The sequence below is a fragment of the Nicotiana sylvestris genome, chromosome 5, assembly GCF_000393655.2.
Source record: "Nicotiana sylvestris chromosome 5, ASM39365v2, whole genome shotgun sequence".
NCBI lineage: Eukaryota > Viridiplantae > Streptophyta > Magnoliopsida > Solanales > Solanaceae > Nicotiana > Nicotiana sylvestris.
This window is the reverse complement of record NC_091061.1, coordinates 91999468-92017946: the sequence shown is the minus strand read 5'-3', so window position 1 is coordinate 92017946 and position 18479 is coordinate 91999468. Positions and strand designations below refer to the sequence as shown.

At 37.3% G+C, this 18479-nt stretch overlaps 1 protein-coding gene across 1 annotated transcript; it reads right to left on the bottom strand.

Annotated features, from left to right (window-relative positions):
- Positions 1 to 2385: 2385 nt before the first annotated feature.
- Positions 2386 to 18106, bottom strand: LOC104238923 (E3 ubiquitin protein ligase RIN2). Its single transcript, XM_009793440.2, has 13 exons — positions 17949 to 18106; positions 16730 to 17125; positions 14966 to 15043; positions 13402 to 13488; positions 13193 to 13314; positions 9241 to 9337; positions 9006 to 9111; positions 8141 to 8298; positions 7753 to 7890; positions 7573 to 7640; positions 7246 to 7476; positions 3726 to 4089; positions 2386 to 2694 (listed from the first exon to the last, which is right to left on the bottom strand). Exons 2-13 carry the CDS (start codon positions 16967 to 16969, stop codon positions 2638 to 2640), a joined length of 1746 nt encoding a protein of 581 aa, XP_009791742.1. The 5' UTR covers positions 16970 to 17125; positions 17949 to 18106; the 3' UTR covers positions 2386 to 2637.
- Positions 18107 to 18479: the final 373 nt, after the last annotated feature.

The following is an 18479-nucleotide window of genomic DNA, read 5'->3' as shown; positions in this document are numbered from 1 at the left end:
TTCAATTGTTAAAATCAGTTAATTTTCTGTTTTACGTCGACTTGCCTAGCAAGTAGATGTTAGGCGCCATCATGACCCCGAGGTCGGAATTCCGGGTCGTGACAAGGTCCATCAGCAAAAGTATATTACGTTCCTTTGGAGTTAAGACTTGCATTGCATTGCTGTCTGAGCACAATGGCCTAAATAGCTTTGCGTAAAGATCTTTTTCATTCTTGAGAGAAAAGAAAAACTTTAAGAAGCAATCTAAGCTGTTTACCAGAAAGAAAGATGATAACCCTAGTCAGCGTTATATTATATACCCTAATTATCGCTTCTATAGGGGAATAATGAATATAATTCTACTTTGCAGCAGGAAACCGTTAGGATCAACATGTCGGTTTAGTACTCTTCAAAACTTAAACAACTTTACCTCAAAAATATTTAACTAAAAATATACAAAGCTGGATAAGTCCTCAGAGAAAAGAAAAACAGAAAAAAGAGAAATCAAAACAAAAGGAGCTTTCTCACTATTTCTTTTGAGACGGCAAAATTATACTACATTCCTGATTCTATAAGAATAGTACTGCATGCTACAGTTACATACTTAAGCTTAAAGCTTCAGCTAAGTTATAAGCCATTTCAACTGCATGCAAGTCTTGAGAACACGAGTAGACAGACAGAGGCGGATTCAGTATTTAAACTTAATATACTCTTAGTTTGCCGTACGTGCTACTTCTAGTGCATGCAAACACATGCTCTGAAGAATCCAGGAAGGAAGATGAAAGAGCTTGAAATTAGATAAAAGGGAAGAGTACTTACTTACAGAAGTATATCTTCTCACTATAGTAACTCTGCAAAGTTGCTGAAGAACGGAAAGTGACCAAGAGAGAATAAAATGAAATTAAGAGAGCTGACTGTAACAGTACTTTTGATAGTTTTTTTTACCTCAAGGTTAGACTAAATACTGTGAAAATATATATATACTTACCAACTCATTTGGATAATATATGGTTTTTTTCAAAGGAACATATATACTCATTTAGTATGTTTTCCCTACTCATTGACCTCAATCTTTGGAACTTTAGAAAGAAATTAAAGGAGCACAAAAGTAATTTTGTTAACAGAATGGTATCCTAGGACAAAAAAATATATTTTCGAAGTCAAAAGTGGTGTGTGAAGTCAAAAACATAGGTATACGCATGGCATGAAGATGATGAGCACCTGGGAATTATAATTTGAGTGTGAATGAAGTTAACATCATTAAAGATTCTCCTGAAATGAATTCCCATGTGACTGCTATTATGCTCTTCTTTCCACTCACTAAAATACAAAAAAAACATAAGGACCTTTTTTTTTCCTATTGCATATAAATTATGTTTTACTTTTCTTTTGATCAAAGTAAAGACTCTTGGCCGGACATGTTTCTCGTCGTTTATCTGGATCAGATATATACGTTCTTCAAGTTTGTAAAACTAAGCAAATTAAGAAAACCTTAAGTTATAAATTTCCCGTCCAAAACACAAATGACCATGAGCCAGCATGCAATTTGAGGTAGAAATAGCGTTCACTTGCCATTTTTCAGCGCTGTCTTTGGAAAATAGCCACTGTCATGCAGTCTCAAATGTCACAAGCACCGACGTACAGTTTCAAAAGTCACAAGTGAAACTTCATGACAATGGCAATTTTGCAACCACATAGGCTGAAAACTGGCAATTTGTGAATTCTACCCAATTTCAGTTCCTTCCATCTTGGAAAAAAAATGCAAATTTGCATATTTGCCTGCCAACAATCGTAGTACCTTTTTTTGTAAATACGTTTAACATTTACGTGCGAAAATGGAACCTTATCCTAGCAATGTTAATATTTTGATGGAAATTATTACCAATTTAAAGTTCAAGCCCCACTTTTGTTAACTTATCCCTTTTATTTTTATAAATAAATAAAGCTCAAACAATTGAAAATAAACCCAATGAGTACGAATCCCTTTGATATAGTATTAAACTTCTGATTTTGTTTTAACAAATATTTACATACAGATTTATTGCTTTCTTTGAGCTTTTTTATGGAAAACAAAGTCTACCACTTAATTGAAAATTTCTATGAATTTAATTCGCTGATATTAAATTCTCGACAAACAAAAAGAAACCCTCATTCTTGTGAAGCCATTTTTCTAGTTTAAACTAATAAATCTACAAATGATATGAAACAACGAAACAAAATCACTTCAACCAGCATCCGAATCGCTTTCCTTGGACATCTTTTTTCCAAGAAAATCCCCAGAACGAATTTAACATGACACAACCAACTACGAAGCAAAAGAAACTCTTCGCTTGACCAGATATTATTCCATCCCAGTTGGACGCTAGTACCACTGTTTGACAAAGTAAAATGGCAATATCTACAATCTGCGCCAAAAAATATGCTCTTTTTATTTCGCAAAATGGAATTATTTTATCATTTTACTGTAAAAGCAGGTTCCCTAAGTCATTTATATCTACAGAAAAGTGAAACTAATATATATCAAGATAACAATGTAGTATCAGGCTCGGCACCAGGACACTTTGGAAACCTCAGACCTGTACTCAACCAAAGCTTCAGTTTTAACCTGCCTCAGTGAAAGACATACCACAACTGTATCATATCGAAAGGTAGGTATAATCACATGTGCAGAAGATTATTCACAGTAACAGTCACCGAGTGAGTTCGTTGTAAATCCTGCAATCAAATTTATCAACTTTAAATTACAATTTGGAAAGAAGCACCAACACAGGAATGTAAAGTCAAAGAGATAATGAATTGTTCATGGTTGAAGCAAATATACACTTAATAGTCCATGAAATTATTAGTTAAATATGTATTGTAATATTTTCCAAGCAGCAGGATATTGCAGTAACACAAATTACACTCTTTTTTTCAATTTATACTCCAGGATGGAGGAGTTACTTGGATATTTAATTTACGAGATATTATAGTTTTTCTTTTTCCTTTTAGGTTGGAGAGTGAGGAACGGGGAATAGGGGAAGGGAAATAGCACAAAGCAAATTTCTCCAAGGAATGTCAACAAGATGGTCGGTTAATGTGGTACTGTAATCACTATTTTGCGTGTATACTGCACCAGCCACCCAAATAATGGGCATTAAAAATATGAACTTACCGCTATTTAGCACTATATAACATAACTTTCACCACCCTCTTTTAATCTAAAGGGACTTTAAATAATACTCGCTCACCCAATTTACGTGAGGTGGTTTGGCTGGACGCGAAATTTAAGAAAGAAAGAAAGACTTTTGAAACTTGTGGTCTAAAACACGCCATAGAAATTTCTGTGGATATACATCAGCTCATTAAGGGCAAAATGGGAAGTTTAAAGTTAAATTGTTTTTAAAAATAGAAAGGAATCAATCTTTTTGGGATAGACTAAAAAGGAAAAAGTATCATATAAATTGGGACAGAGGCTGAAATACCATGTCAAGGGGAATGACAAGGACAAAGATCACAGAACTATGAATTTCTCATTTCCCCTGCCCTACCATTTATCTGCAAGAACACCAGCCATTCTTTTCGCTTTTTCATATCTCTCACTTTTTATAATTAATACCGACTCAACAAGTAGATGCACACTCCTCCAGGTGCCAATTCCCTTTCTACTGATCTTTGGACTTAACAGAACAGTAAAAGGGTTGTAGAGAAAACAATAAATCACATTCGTATTTCATGGGAGAACCTCTAAAAAAATGCGACCATACCTCAAGAATAATTTCATCAGGTATGTGTGGCAGCACTTCTCTAACAGTTTCAACCATTGTATATATGTTGGATACATTGTTGTTTGTGGCACGTGAGGGTGTCCTCAAGTGCAACCCTCCAGCACCTCCGACGTGCCTCACATTACCTGTGGGAGGGATTGCTGAACTGGAAGTACCAGCTTGGGAGGCACGCATAGACCAAAGGTTCCAGGCAGCATCTTCTAGAGCAGTTTGTGCGTATGTTTCTCCAACAGCTGCGAGATGCCTCATCACTGTCTGAACTCGACCCAGTCCCCCTGATCTGATGCTTGTAGATGGTCCAGCATCATCTAAGCCCAACCAACCTGAATCAATTCCCGAACCCCTGTAAACAGAAAGGAGAGCAAAATTATTGACCTCTCTGTTTTTAGGTGATGAGAAGATACTGCAAAAGATGACAATTGACAAGCAACAGAGCATCAAAAGAATGAGAAAGAAAATGGCCCATTAGTAAGAGAATTCAATCTATGATACAGATCAGCATTTGTCAAGGACCTCCAATGCAAAGTTTCAGATCATTAATATGCACCAGAACTGCAATAATACAAACAATATCTATCAAGCACTGATAAACTGTGTTATAAACAACAGATGTTCCACTTTTTGCACAAACAAGTGGCCATCATATCACCTTTAAAATAACTGTGTCAATCACAAAGTAGTTGAGTCGGCTATAAGGACTCCCTAAACTCTGCTATCTTCACTCTTTTCATTCCAATACTCAATAAATTAGGAGTTCTCAAACTAGAGGTCTCTAAATCTCGCTTAATCCTAAGACAACATAAAAATATATTATCAAAATAAAAAGATCTAGGACCGGACCTGCTGCAAATGTAGCAATACAACTAAGCCATAATGTCAACTAGTTAGTATCAATTCTATGGATCTTTTGCTTTCCATTTTGTTATGTTTTTCACGAAGTCCTCATGGATTCTGAAAATTCGTAGATCTCTTCAAACAACTTCCTTCCATGTACTTTTAGGTTTATCCTGTCCCTCTTTAAAACTTTCAATTATCATGGTGATGCACCTATGAACTGTAACATTTGGACGACTAGGTAGTACATGGTCAAACCATCTCAGTTAACCTCTCTATTTTACATCCATATTGCTTCTTTTTTTAGTAACCATCTGTTGAATGTAACTACTTCACAATCTCCCACAGTGGCCGGTTAATGAAGTCCACAATCTCCCACAGTTGGCTGAAATTCTTGGCTTTAACATAGGATGATTGCCTTCCACTTGGGTCTCCCATTACACAAGTGAACTGCCAAGTCTGCCATCTAGAACAGCATTCTGGAGAAATGCGAGAGGAAGCTGTCCACAGCATTCTGGTGGCAGACTGGTACTTGTAAACAGCATTTTGGATGTCTTACCGGCTTATACCATGGCATTATTTCCCTTGCCTTATTCTGTAGCCAAGAGGCTAGACAAAATCCGCAGGGATTTCCTTTGGCAAGGGAATAAAGAACAAATACTTCTTCAACCTTGATAATTGGAAAGTTGTTGTGACTGAACAGAAAGCCAATGGTCTCAGCGTAAGAACTTACAAGTTCAAAATGACAGCCTTCTCGTAAATGATTATGGAGATTCACAAAGGAGGATCAAGCACTATGAAGAAAAGTCATTGAAACCAAGTAAGGAATGTTCGATCAGTGGATAACAAAGCCCCCAGCTAAGTATTATGTGATGAATTGGCCATGGAAAATGCTATGGAGAACCAAAGCACCTCTCAAAGTGTCTTGTTTTGGATGGGTTGCCATCGGAGAAGCTTGTTTAACTCAAGATAATCTACAGAGAAGAGGCTTTACCTTAAGCAACAGTGTTATCTGTGTGAAGAAAGTTTGGACTCAGTAAATCCTCTCTTTGTTCACTGCAAAAGTTTCTAAGCAATGCTGGGAGCTATTTCTGAATCTTTTGTGGTGTCATTTGGGCTATGCCTTCAGATATTAGGAGTCTAATTGATAGCTGGACCATTTTGGCAGAATGAAATAGTGTTTGTTTTGAGAATAAAAAGAACAATATTTCTAGTCTCAAAAATTTATGTCTGCATAATCTGTTTTTTTTTGTGTAATAGGTATTTATTAGATAGTTTGGTATGGATCAGTAGTTTTTGGATTTGTTGGGAAAGATGTAATAGAGTGCTCTTTGTCGGTGCTGTCTGCTCTGTTTTGTACTCATGTACCTTCTTGGTACACTTTTTATTAATATACCTTATCCCAAAAAAAAAAAAATTTAAGGCTTCTCTGTATGTCAGGTCACATTAGGAGGACTTTCTAGGCAACACCTATTATCAGTTGAGAGAAGGAAGGAAGATAAGCTTTTGGCATGATACTTGGATGGGTCATACCCCTCTCGAACAACAATTCCCGGAAGTCGGACCTCTTTGCTTTGGCTTCCAATTAGGTAGCTCCTGTTGCTGATTATTGACCCAACCAAGGGTGGAATTTTGATTTTCGAAGGGATTGCAACAATTGAGAATAGGATAGAGTCTGCTTATTGCTACAAGGAATTCCATCTGTCCTAACAAACAAGACTATCTATGCTGGAAGGGTATAGAAGAAGAGTTTTTTTCTGTCAAGTCATGGTACTCCATTTCTCAGGACACCCATAACACACGCACATCTTATCCTTGGAAATCCAATGCTTCATTTGGTTGGTCGGAAAAAATGCTTTCCTCACGCAGTGCAACTTCCAGAAGGGGACTAGTCATATGCAGCATGTCCTTTCTGTGAAGTGCATCAGGAGGATGAAAATCACTTATTTTGCGTCACTGTCCAGCTATGGGACATGCTTCTCGCTCTCTTCTCGGACTCAAACGGGCTATACCTAGAACTGTTTTGGAACTTCTATAGAGTGGAATGTCAGGGACTGAGAAGTATCCTCACAAGATTATGGTAAGCCATCCTAGCACCTATTTGGTGGACCACCTGGCAAGGACGAATTCCATAATTTATGAAGACAAACAACAAAATATACTTTGTTTCAATTTCAAATGTATTCGTTTGTTATTTTTTTGGGACCATATGGCAAATGTAATGTCTCTCAAGATGTTGAGGCCATGTTTGACTTTTTCAACTCCTTACATACTCTGTTATAACGAAAAGAAGCTAGTTATTGGCTCAATGCTCCAGCACAACCTTGTTGCTGCTCACCCATTTATAAAATAATACCTTATAAAAAAAAATCGGTGAATTCATCAGCAAAATAGCATGCACTATGGGACCTCAGCTTGCATATTATTAGCTAGCTCATCCATAACTAAGGCAAACAATTAAGGGCTCAAAGCGAATCCTTGAACTAATCACATAGCTATAGGAAAGTCCTTTATAAGACCACCCTACTTCTCACATTTGTGAAGGCTCCTTCATACATATATATTATCACATTTACATATTTTATATGAATTCATTTCTTCTCCAACACCTATAGTGAAATATGGGGTAAGAAGCAGTTACCAACAATAACACAAGAAAACAGACCTCCAATCACTGCTTTCAAGAGGGTTGTGCGTTTGATTGCGGGAAACTTCATTTGGAAGTGCATGACCAGGAAGATTCAACCGATCAAGCCCCATACTCATCTCACGAGCAAGCAGCTCGTCACCCCGAACATCTGCAGTATGAGGATTTACCTCATTCTCGCTTCTGCCTATAAACAACGGCTTCCGGCAAGTGGGACATGAATAATTTTCAGTTAAGCCTTGATCTAACCTGTAATTATTTACCATGCAAGTATATGAAGTTTCCTGATAACATTGCAATTTGCACTACCTGGTAAACATTTCAAGCAATAAATACAGGCCATACCAAGATCTCAAGCATGAAAGATGGAAAAGATGATTACAAGATAGCTTTTTCGCCTTTGCCATTGGTTCCTGTTGTTATCCAACATATTAAAGGCTTATACATTCAGAGCAAAAAGAATAAAATGAAACAAAACGAAATAGAATAAAAACAAGGAAGCTATAAAGAGGGGGAGGGAGATACCCTACAAATAGCGCATTCATCATCATAAGTCTGTAGCTCTTCCAAAGTTGCATCAGGAAGTGCACCATGAAGTGTGCCCAATGCTATTCTCAGTTTAATGAACCCTTTGACACGTTTTACAATAGCACTCAATAAAGCCTGCTCAAAATGAACTAAGTTTAGTAACACTGCATGGACAAACTAAACATTAGATAGAAGAGGGCAACAACAACAACAACGAGCCCAGTAATTTCCCACAAGTGGGGTCTAGGGAGGGTGAGATGTACGTAGCCTTACGCCTATCCTAGAAGGACAGAGAGGCTGTTTCCGATAGATTTAGATAGAAGAGGGCAACAGAGGTATTTGAAAAATTATGAGATTACATTAATTTATATAGATAGATATTTACACGGATATTTAGGAAAAGAACTGCATCCACTAGGTGAAACGCCATGCCATGGAGCCACCATATGTGCACATAATGAGCGAGAGCCATCAACAGAGTCATCATGTCTAGGAGAAAACCCATATTCCGAATAAGAATGCCTTTCCATTCCCCAAATGAGCCTGTAGGAGGTTTACAGGAATGAGATAGGAGACTGGAGATGGGTGAAGACGTAAAAAGAATCATTATATCTTTTACTCGAGTTAATATCCTAGATACATCAGTCCTGCATGAACAGGGTACGGGGAAGACGGATAAAAAGTGTTTCAGAGCACAGACTTCACTTGAAACAACATACAGAAGTCAGAACAGAGGCAGAAAATAAACTCTCTCTGCATCCTCCAACTGTATATACATTCAGACTAGCTCAGCACTAATGCACATAAACCCTTCATTAGCTATGAGTAGGGTGCATTTGATTAGAAAAACTTCCAAGTGAAAGACAACTTTTTAAGTAAATGAACTTTGTAAAATCATATAAGTGGAATATTTCATTAGTACTGATAAAGAATAAGGCAGGGAAAACAAAGAGGATCAAACTCATTCAGAAAAGGATCACAATATATATATATATATATATATATATATATATATATATATATATATATATATATATATGTGTGTGTGTGTGTGTGTGTGTGTGTGTGTGTGAGAGAGAGTGGAGAAAACATTTCAAAAGAGGGTCGATAAATCAAACAAAAATCTCAAATGCAGAACATTGAATAAAAATCCACTACAGTACGGCACGGTGCATCTAAAATAAATCACAGAAGCTCATTAATCAATCAACAAGACCACCTACAGCAAAAGTTACCAGCACATAAATTACCTGCAGCAGATATGTCAAAGAGCTTGGATATTCGGCTATTTGAAATATCATTTGCCGAGTCATGGATATATATGTCGAGCAACTGGAATCCATGAACAAGAATAGCCTACAGAGAAGGATTTGCATACAAAATGCAATTGTTAACATGCTTTTGAGAAGGTCACAAAAAAAAAATCAAAAGTGCATTGCGTATATCTAAGAGAAGTAGAAGCTATAACCTTCTTATGTACAGTACCTGAAGCGTCTCAAATGCAATGCTAAGAGGCTCAAAGAACAATAACAAAAACACGGATGAACTTATTGTTCTATATACAACCAGGCACACCCTCATCCTGGAAGAGAACAAAGAAAAGTGTAGTTAGATAAGTCGTAAAAAAATACCAGATGGTGTACTTAAAGCACTTTATATGTCACCCAAGGAAAGAAACTGAAGATCTGGTTCCAGTATAGAGAGTCCAACACTCAAACATCAACATTGTTTAAGAAATACCTCTCATGATTTCTAAAAGGGACCCTTATGGACCACGGTCTCTTATTGTTCGATCATTCTTTCAGACACACCTAAATTTTTAGAATACATACTCCAAGCTCTAAAAAGAATAGAAAGGGTTTCGGAGAAATGCACAAAGATGCAAATCACTAATTCCAGGCCTCCGCCAAGGAATGAAGGTTTCGAAAAGGGAAGCAGAGAGCTGAGGGAAATGGATTTTCAGGAGCCAAAGTGTAGGGAAGTCCAGCCTTATTGAGGACTTGGTGTCATAATAGGTACCCCATTAAGAGGCTTAAGTCTAGATGCTGACCTGCCTTTACTGTTTCCATTTTTACTTGCACAACATTATTCATGTTACCAAAGCAATGATCTAAGCAAGAAGGTAAAACATAAAGATGAGTTCTCTTCTACAATCATACAACTAAATCTTTCCCATTGTGCAGTGTTATCAAAGGCAAAAAGTGGCAAAAATTGCTGAGCTCCATTAGGGCTCTAAGTCAAATAAGAGAAATTAAAAAAAAACGAATTAAAACTTTTACAAATAAGAGAAACATTTATTGTTTAGTGTCACTTCTTCAAGGCTACTCTCTGTTGGTGATAGCTTAATGCCTTAGCACCTTGGTGCCTGCACCGAAGCGCCAGTTAAGTGAGGGGAAGCACTCAGCCTGTTCTGCACCTAAGTTCAGGCCTTAAACGTGCCTTATGCGAGCCTTTGGTATGGCAATTGTGTTAGCACATTGAATCCGACAAGCTCCCCAATGTGGTTTTCCCTCTTCTGGCACTCTTCTTCGGGTGTCCTCAATCCTGGAGCTAACGCTATCCCTTGTGTGTTAGCATAATAAAACAGATTTTCCAAGTTGTATCATCTATATACATGGAAATGCATTATCAGGCAGTGTTGTCAAAGGCGTGCTTAAGCCCTGAAGCGAGGCTTAAAACATGTTGAGCGCTTCGCCTCGCTTTGTGGGCGCTTTAGTGGCGCATCAAAGCTCTAAGGCATATTTTTCCTTACCAATGAGTGTAATCCTGAAAAGGCGACATTAAACAATTGATATTTCACTTTATCGTAATTATTTTGTAATTTCTTTGTTCATATATTTGTTATTCATACGTATAATTATTAGTCTTGGACTACATATACATATTTTTACTTTTTCTCCGGTTGCGCCTTTTCTCATTAAAACCTGCGCTTTATTTGCGCTTTGCACTTAAAGCCCCCTCGGACCTTAGAGCTTTTTTGCGCTTTTCGCCTTTGATAACACTGTTATCGGGTAAGGAACTCATTCTAAAAGTTGCATTCGCTCTAATACGGTGCTACTCAGAGAAAGGATAGCCCACTGGACTAAGGCCTCTTTCTCCTTTCCTTCTTTTTCCTTTTTCGCCTTTTTTTTTATTTTTTTTGAGAATGATAACATTTTCATATGTATTTCCTTTTTCCTTTTTTTTCTTTAAGATTCTAGAGTCTTCCCAACCAAACAAAAGCAAGACTAGGGAGAGAAGGAGAAGGCAACAATGGTTTCTACAATGGGAAAGCTCTCACCTATCTGCAATCTCCATGGAGGCCATGTCACCCTTTTTTTTCCTTTTCTATTCATTCTTCTATAAGCCTTCCAACAGTTCCTACCTTCCCATCTTTCCCTTGTCCATCTTCCTCATCACTCGCTGGTTCTCCTTTTCATTCTCATTCTCGGATTAGCAGCAGTCCCTATGCCATCTTAAAGCTGCTTCTCCCTTTCACTCTCCACTTTGTAGCAGTCTCTCTGCTGAATATATGGTATCAATCAACTCCAGAATGGGTCACTTTCCAAAAAGGTTCTTTCAATCACGAAATGACTCTACTGAAGGTCAGACCTTGACCTAATAGAGGCAATACTGGTGGTTGAGGTTGTAGGAGGAGCTGCGCGAATGAATCTGGTAAGAATATTCTTCTGTTTTCTCTAGTCAAAGACCGGCCATGTTGTATGGGGCTGAGTGTTGGCCAGTCACGAATTATCATATCCAGTAGATGAAAGTAGCAGAAATGAGGATGTTGAGATGGATGTGCAGGCACTAAGCTGGATAAGATTAGGAATTAAGATATTCGGGTGAAGGTGGGCATGGCTCCCATGGAGGACAAGATGCGGGAAACGCGGTTTAGAAGGCTCGGGCACATGCGAAAGAGGAGCCTGGATGCCAAGCGGCTGGCTTTGTCGGGTATGAGGAGAGGCAGAGGACGGCCTAAGAAGTATTGGGGATCCGGTAAGGAGGTGTGAGCGGCTGGCTTTGTCGGGTATGAGGAGAGGCAAAGGATGGCCTAAGAAGTATTGGGGAGAGTGATCAAGCAGGACATGGCGCGGCTTCAGATTTCCGAGGACTTAGCCCTTGATAGGAAGATGTGGAGGTTGAGCATTAGGGTCGAAGGTTAGGAGGTAGTTGAGCATTTTTCTACTTCGTACTGGATGTGGTGCTAGCCTGATAGTGTTTTGTCTTAGACTGCTAGTGATTCATGTTGTGTCCATACTATTTCCTCGTGTTCGTAGTACTGTGCCATTGTTACTGTTTATTGTTATTGCTTGTCTTTTTTTTTGATGAAGTAAGATGATTCATTTATGGCATCCAGAAGATGCAGAAACACAAAATAGGCCATTGTTAGCTCCATCACAATGTGTTTCAATTCCAGACAAAGAGCTAACAAAAGAAACAAAAGAACAAAAGTATTGCCTAAGTCAAAGTAAGTGAACTGATAAAATCTAGATAGGACGCAACATTATTTATAGGGTTAGGTTGCTCCAACTAAAACGGTACACTAGACCTTTAGCTTTCAAAAAATGAGGAGTTGAAGCTCCATCAAAACATCTGTGATTACTCTTTGTCCAAAGAACCCAAAAGACGCAAGGAGGGATCATCTTCCAGATTTTCCTGATGGCTCTTTCAACTTTCCACGTGCTCCACCCTTCAACTGCTTCCTTAATGCCCTGAGGTAGGGTCCAGCTTATTCCCATAATGGAAAAAAAACATAGACCACATGGAAGTGGCTACTAGGTAGTGAAGAAGAAGATGGTTAATAGACTCTGAGTTTTGTTGGCACATGTAGCATTTATTAGCTAGTTGGAAACTCCTTCTAATGAGGTATCTTGATGGTTAATAGACTCTGAGTTTTGTTGGCACATGTAGCATCTATTAGCTAGTTGGAAACTCCTTCTAATGAGGTATCTTGTGTGAGACAAGTTCCACTTAGAGTTGTCCATGAGTAGCAGATAACTTTTGTGGGCAAGTTTGTCTTCCAAATCAGTTATTGTTTGTCTTTCTACTTTCTGTTTCCTACGTTGCTGGTATTATCTTTCTGGCTTCTGTTGTTGTTATTGATCTATTGTCTCTTTTCGTCTTCGTGAGCCGAGGGTCTATCGGAAACAGTCTCTCTATTCCTTCGGAGTAGGGGTAAGGTATGCGTACACACTACCCTCCCAGCCCCCACTTGTGGGATTCTACAGGGTTGTTGTTGTTGTTTATCTAGTCAAAGACCATGTTTTGTCTAAACGAATCCTGGATGGATACTATAGCTACACCAGAATCATAACGTATCGACACCCATCAGTGGCAACGACAATACACATACAATACCTTCTATATCCTAAAAACTAAATATGGTCTTAAAAGAAAAAAAGTGACCTATGCCATTATATAATGCACAATAAACAGATTTAGGTCTAGGAATTACCAGAGTAAGTTGGCTGAGAAAACCAGCAATAAGGCAGAATACACACGGAAGTATGTCCAGGGAGTAGCTGAAGGAGAGGCATTCAGTCGTTCAAGTCGATCCCTAGCTAAAGCTTGAAACATCTGGGCAAACATATATTTAGATTTTGTCCAAGACTAGACGCTCAAAACCCCAACATTCACAAGCTTAGAGAACACAGCAGTAGATACCTTTAGAAAGCAAAGAACAACAAGCCACGTTGACCATAGGCCTGCTTGATACAGCGTTGGTGGAACTACCAATGGAAGAAAAGTTCCCTGGAAATAGTTATCAGTGGACAGAAATACTAAAATACTTCCAATATAACTATTAGAGAAAAACATGAATGTGATAATTACTTCACTGACTTCATTAGTATAAAGTTTACACGTAGAGGACAACATGAATGTAGTAACGACTATTAAACTAGCAAATGTAAACATGGATCTGTAAGTCTCAAGCACTGAGTTTGCTCTAGATCATTGCAAAGAAGTGATTCAGAACTCCTGCAGTTGCTCATCAGTGAAAAATCGCCATGACAAGACATACACATTCAAGCCAACAGTTTAAAACAATTCAAAGACTATATGTTGAATTAAAAGCTTAAAAAAGCACGAACTTCATTTATCAAAAAAAAAAAAAAAAAAAAAAAAACAGAATATATCTTCAAACTTAAGCTTTCTTAATAAGAGAGACACATCATATTCTTGAACTTGGGAAATTTCTTCCTTCGATATCATGTTGTTGGACTTCAACATGTAGTAATCTGACAACAGTGATATTGATGGTTACCCTGTAACCTTTGTGAACATTCCGGGCTTATTTGAAGAATGATTAAAAACAGACATCTCAAATTGGAACCCGACATGGATTGAATAATTATCCTAACACATCAAAAGTTTCCAATATAAAATAAAAAGAAATCAGAGAAAGCTAAAATCATCAGAAGAAATTGAGATCTTCAACTCCTGAACTTAGAAGACTGCATGATATTAAAAAAAATTCGTTATAGATTGCAAGTCCAAGTCCAACAAAATAATTGCATGCCGGTTCTCCCTTCTTTCCTCCGGCATATATATCTTGAAGCTATAACAATTTTTACAGTGCACTATCTTTAGTTCAATTAATTGACAAGAAGAACCCGGGATCAACTACTGGGGTCTTGCATAGCAAAGACTGAGAGGTGCTAAGTGCTAATAACCTAAACCAGGCAGAAGCTCACTTCTATCACCATCTTCAGTTCAATTCATTGATAAGAACCCAGTAGATCAACTATTGAGATCTTCCATAGCAAGGACTGAGAGGAGCTAATAATCTTAACAAAGCTAAAGCTCACTTCTTTCAACAAGTTATCAAGAAATTGGAATAGAGCTAGTTTTAAAAGAGAGCCCTTCATCCCTCGCCCTTCCTAGTTCTTTTTAATTTCTTTGCATCAGGTGCTCATACTCACTTGGCTCAGCATTGCTCCAAGAAAGAAGGGAGAACAAGTAACTATACACATCAGCTTACTTAATCATACAAATCAATGCTATGACATAATATTTTGCTTGCCATTTAAAGGGGCCATAGAAAGTTCTTAAAAAGTAAAATCAAATGAGACAATGGCAACACTATATGTTGCATAACTCTCCTTATCTGTCACATAGTGTAGAGTTTTGACCCATAATGATAGTCCTTCAACAGGGAAAGAAAAGAAAGTGAAAGTTCATCAAGGTTCTACACACTGCCTACTATTCATATAACTAAGATATTTACCTTGGAAATAACATAATTGATGAGGCGCTCAACCAGCTTTCGTATTTCTGGTGAGTGCAAATCTCCAAAGAATATTGTCTGCAGAAAGCACAAAGATTGTCGATGACCAAATCTATCTGAGAAAGACGACCCAATTAAATTTATAGCTAATACCTTAAAAGTCGTGAAAACACTTGTGTTGTAAAAGTTATATAAAAATTTGAAAAGGATTCAGGTGCACAAAGAGATACCTATTTTTCCCATGAACTTCCACTAGAAGGTCCTATTTCGAATGTTCACACCAATATTCAGAAACAAAGCCATTACATGCATAAATGTCCAATAAAGAAGAAATTAAGAGATTTGATAGCAATTCAGTAAAGCTGAAAGGTTGTCCTTTGCTTCTATACTGTTGTAGTACCTTCTTGGTACTTAATCATTAATAAACGCGTTCTAACTCAGCTACTTTGGCCTCCTTTACTTCAGTAGACCTACTTCTAAGAGTGTAATTAAGGTTTCTCTCTTCACATATGCACGAAAATCTGAATTTGTCCTTGTGATTTGTGCTGAGAAATTGATCGAAGTAGGATTTTCGTCTCTCCTATTTGATCACACTATTTCCTCCCAGAATTATTTAGGAATCATCTATAGTTGAGTCTATACTAAGGTTTCTCTCTATCACATATGCACGAAAATCTGAAAATTTGTCCTCGTGATTTGTGCTGAGAAATTGATCAAAGTAGGATTTTCATCTCTCCTATTTGATCACACTATTTCCTCTCAGAATTATTTAGGAGTCATCTACAGTTGAATCTATCCCTCCACTCTCTCAGTGGTGCTAGTTTATATATTACTTTATTTCCTTTCCACGTCCATTACTTTTGGTAGAAGTGATCTATCTAAGGCTTTACCTCAAGCTTCATAATCACATTCTTTCTCTTGAACAGGAAAAGAAAAAGAACGTGATTATTAATGAATCTTGAGGTTAAGATTCTTTTTTCGTTCTCTTATAGCTTTCAAAGGCTTCTCCGTCTACTGTTGTTGGTAACTTCTTCTTTTCTTTTCTTTTTTATGATGATTGTTGGTAACTTCTTACACCACTCTCTTTTTGATTTAGCTCTTTGCACCTCCTTACTCCACCACCATGATTCTTGTGGTTGAGGTCTTAGTCTTTTAGACACGAACTTCATTTTTTACTTCCTTAATGCAACTTTTCATTTACTTCCACAAGCTCCCTCCTTCTAAAGCTTGTCCGTGAATACTACTTGGTTTGACCCCTTTAGTATCGACTACCATGCTCCACTCTTTCACTTCACATCCTGCCAGTTTGTCCTAGATGGTTAGGGCTTATCTGGTATAACCTGGTAGTCCTTACATGTAACCGTGTCACTTATCCAAGGATGAATGAAGTCTACTTGGCTGTAATTACATTAACATTAAAACATCCTCAAGTGTGATTCCCCCTTTTCAAAAGGTGTTAGCTTAAACTAAATTATAAGCTAGAACAAACACTAATATGGTCTTCTTTCCTTCAATCTGATTCCATAACCATGTCCCTCATGTACATATAATAAATTGTGTGCATTTGTCAAAGGGAAAACAACTAAAAATTATCCACAGGTATACTGAATAGAAGGCCGAGCACATTATAATAGAATGAGTACTATTTCCTGATTTACTCCGAGCTTTTTAAAAGCAAGAACTGAATGCTCTGTTTGATATTTCCCAGCCCATGGTAACAATATCTGTCATCACCATTAAGCTCAATGTGCAAAGAACAATTACCTTAAGACACAAAACCAGTAGGATAAATATGTTAACTGCAAAATTGGCTCCCAAAGCAATTGTGGTCTGTGAACCTAAAAGAGTCTCTAATGCACGGCTTTCATTCCCAAAGTTGATAATACTCTCCCCAATGAGCCCATCTGCTTTTAGTTTCTGAACTGAAATTCCCATCCAACACTGGAGTCCAACATAGCTCAGAGCAGTGCAGAATGCTGAAATTGACAAGTAGCTTACGCCCATGGCAAATAAATTTATTTTTTTCAAGACAGAAAGAATCCCAGCATTTCATTAGAACCAGTAAGCATGACCATTTGCCCTCAAAATTGATTGCTGCAACTTAATATACTGCAAACAGTCCCTCAATTCTGATGGATAGTGAAACCTAAAGCAAGAAATCTGCATTAAAAGCAAAGAAATTCAAGATTATTTCCACAATAAAACAACACAAAAAGGGGCAGAAATATCATCACGTATCAATAAATGAAAGTGACAGGCTGACAACACACTAAGTATCAGAATTTTTAAAGCTTATAGTTCACCCTCACAAGTATCTTCCCTACTCTTTCTTTTCTTTTCTTTTTTTGATGAGCGAGAAATTGGTCTGGGGCAAACCCCTAGCACGAACTGCGGCCTTCAAAACTCGGGGATAATGGGCCCGCCCCTCTACCCTTCTCCACTATCTTGCCAACTCTTTCTTATTTGTTTTTTCATTTGGGGTGGTATTGAAAGATCCGATTTGTGAAAGTCCCCTACTGACGGAACCCGAAAGAGTTATTAGTAAGCATTCTAAGAAACAGGTTCATAAGGAGCAGAATCAATATTGAGAATTCATATGCCTACCCCAAGTAGTATCGGGTTAAAGCTAAGTTTTCCTGGGGTTGTTAAATGGTCCAACTAATAACTCTGGCAATTTAACAATTTCACTGAGCAGATACCAATGGAGGAACCAATTCTTCTATTCAGAGAAATCAGACAAGTCAACAATACAATTAGCATCTGTCCAACACAAAACCCTAGAACTAGCACGAGCTAACAAAAAAAGCTAAAATCTTCTGTGCACCAAAAAAGTGCTAATGAAAAGTTAAAAAAAAATAAAGAAATCGAAGAAATAAAGTAACACAATGATCTAAATGAAGAATTTAGTGAATAAAACCGCTGAATTAGCATCTCTATATGTAAAAACATCGACATTGACATAAAAATCGGAAGAAGAATGAACCTGCAAAGATATCAGACAAAGATGAAAGCAGAAATCTTGTCGGCGAACTTTAGTCTGAGATCTTCAGCTTCATGTCAATGGATCAGCTTTTTGCGGGAAATAGAAGTTTGACAGAAACAGCATAATTTAGGTAATTTAGAAATGTCTTTGCTTATTATAGTAGTGTTATTTTATCGAGAGTCGTTTAAATATACGACTCCTTGTCCTAGTCTTTACTAACTCTTATTCCATCATTTTGTCCTTACTTTGACTTTATTTTTCCTCTCTACTTTTCTTGATAGACGGCTCAGGTTCCGGTGCTCAATTGTTTTCAAAGTCCGAAATTGAAATGATGCTTTTTTGGTACAAAATACGATTATACAATTTTAAAAAAAAGTTATATTTTTAATTAAAATACTGCATTTTACTTTAACGGTTAACTCCGTTAAAGTAAAACACAATATTATATTATATTTTATTAAAAAATTAGTCTTTTATAGGAAAACGTATTATAATATTGTGTTTAAGGAAAACACAGTATTATACTGCGTT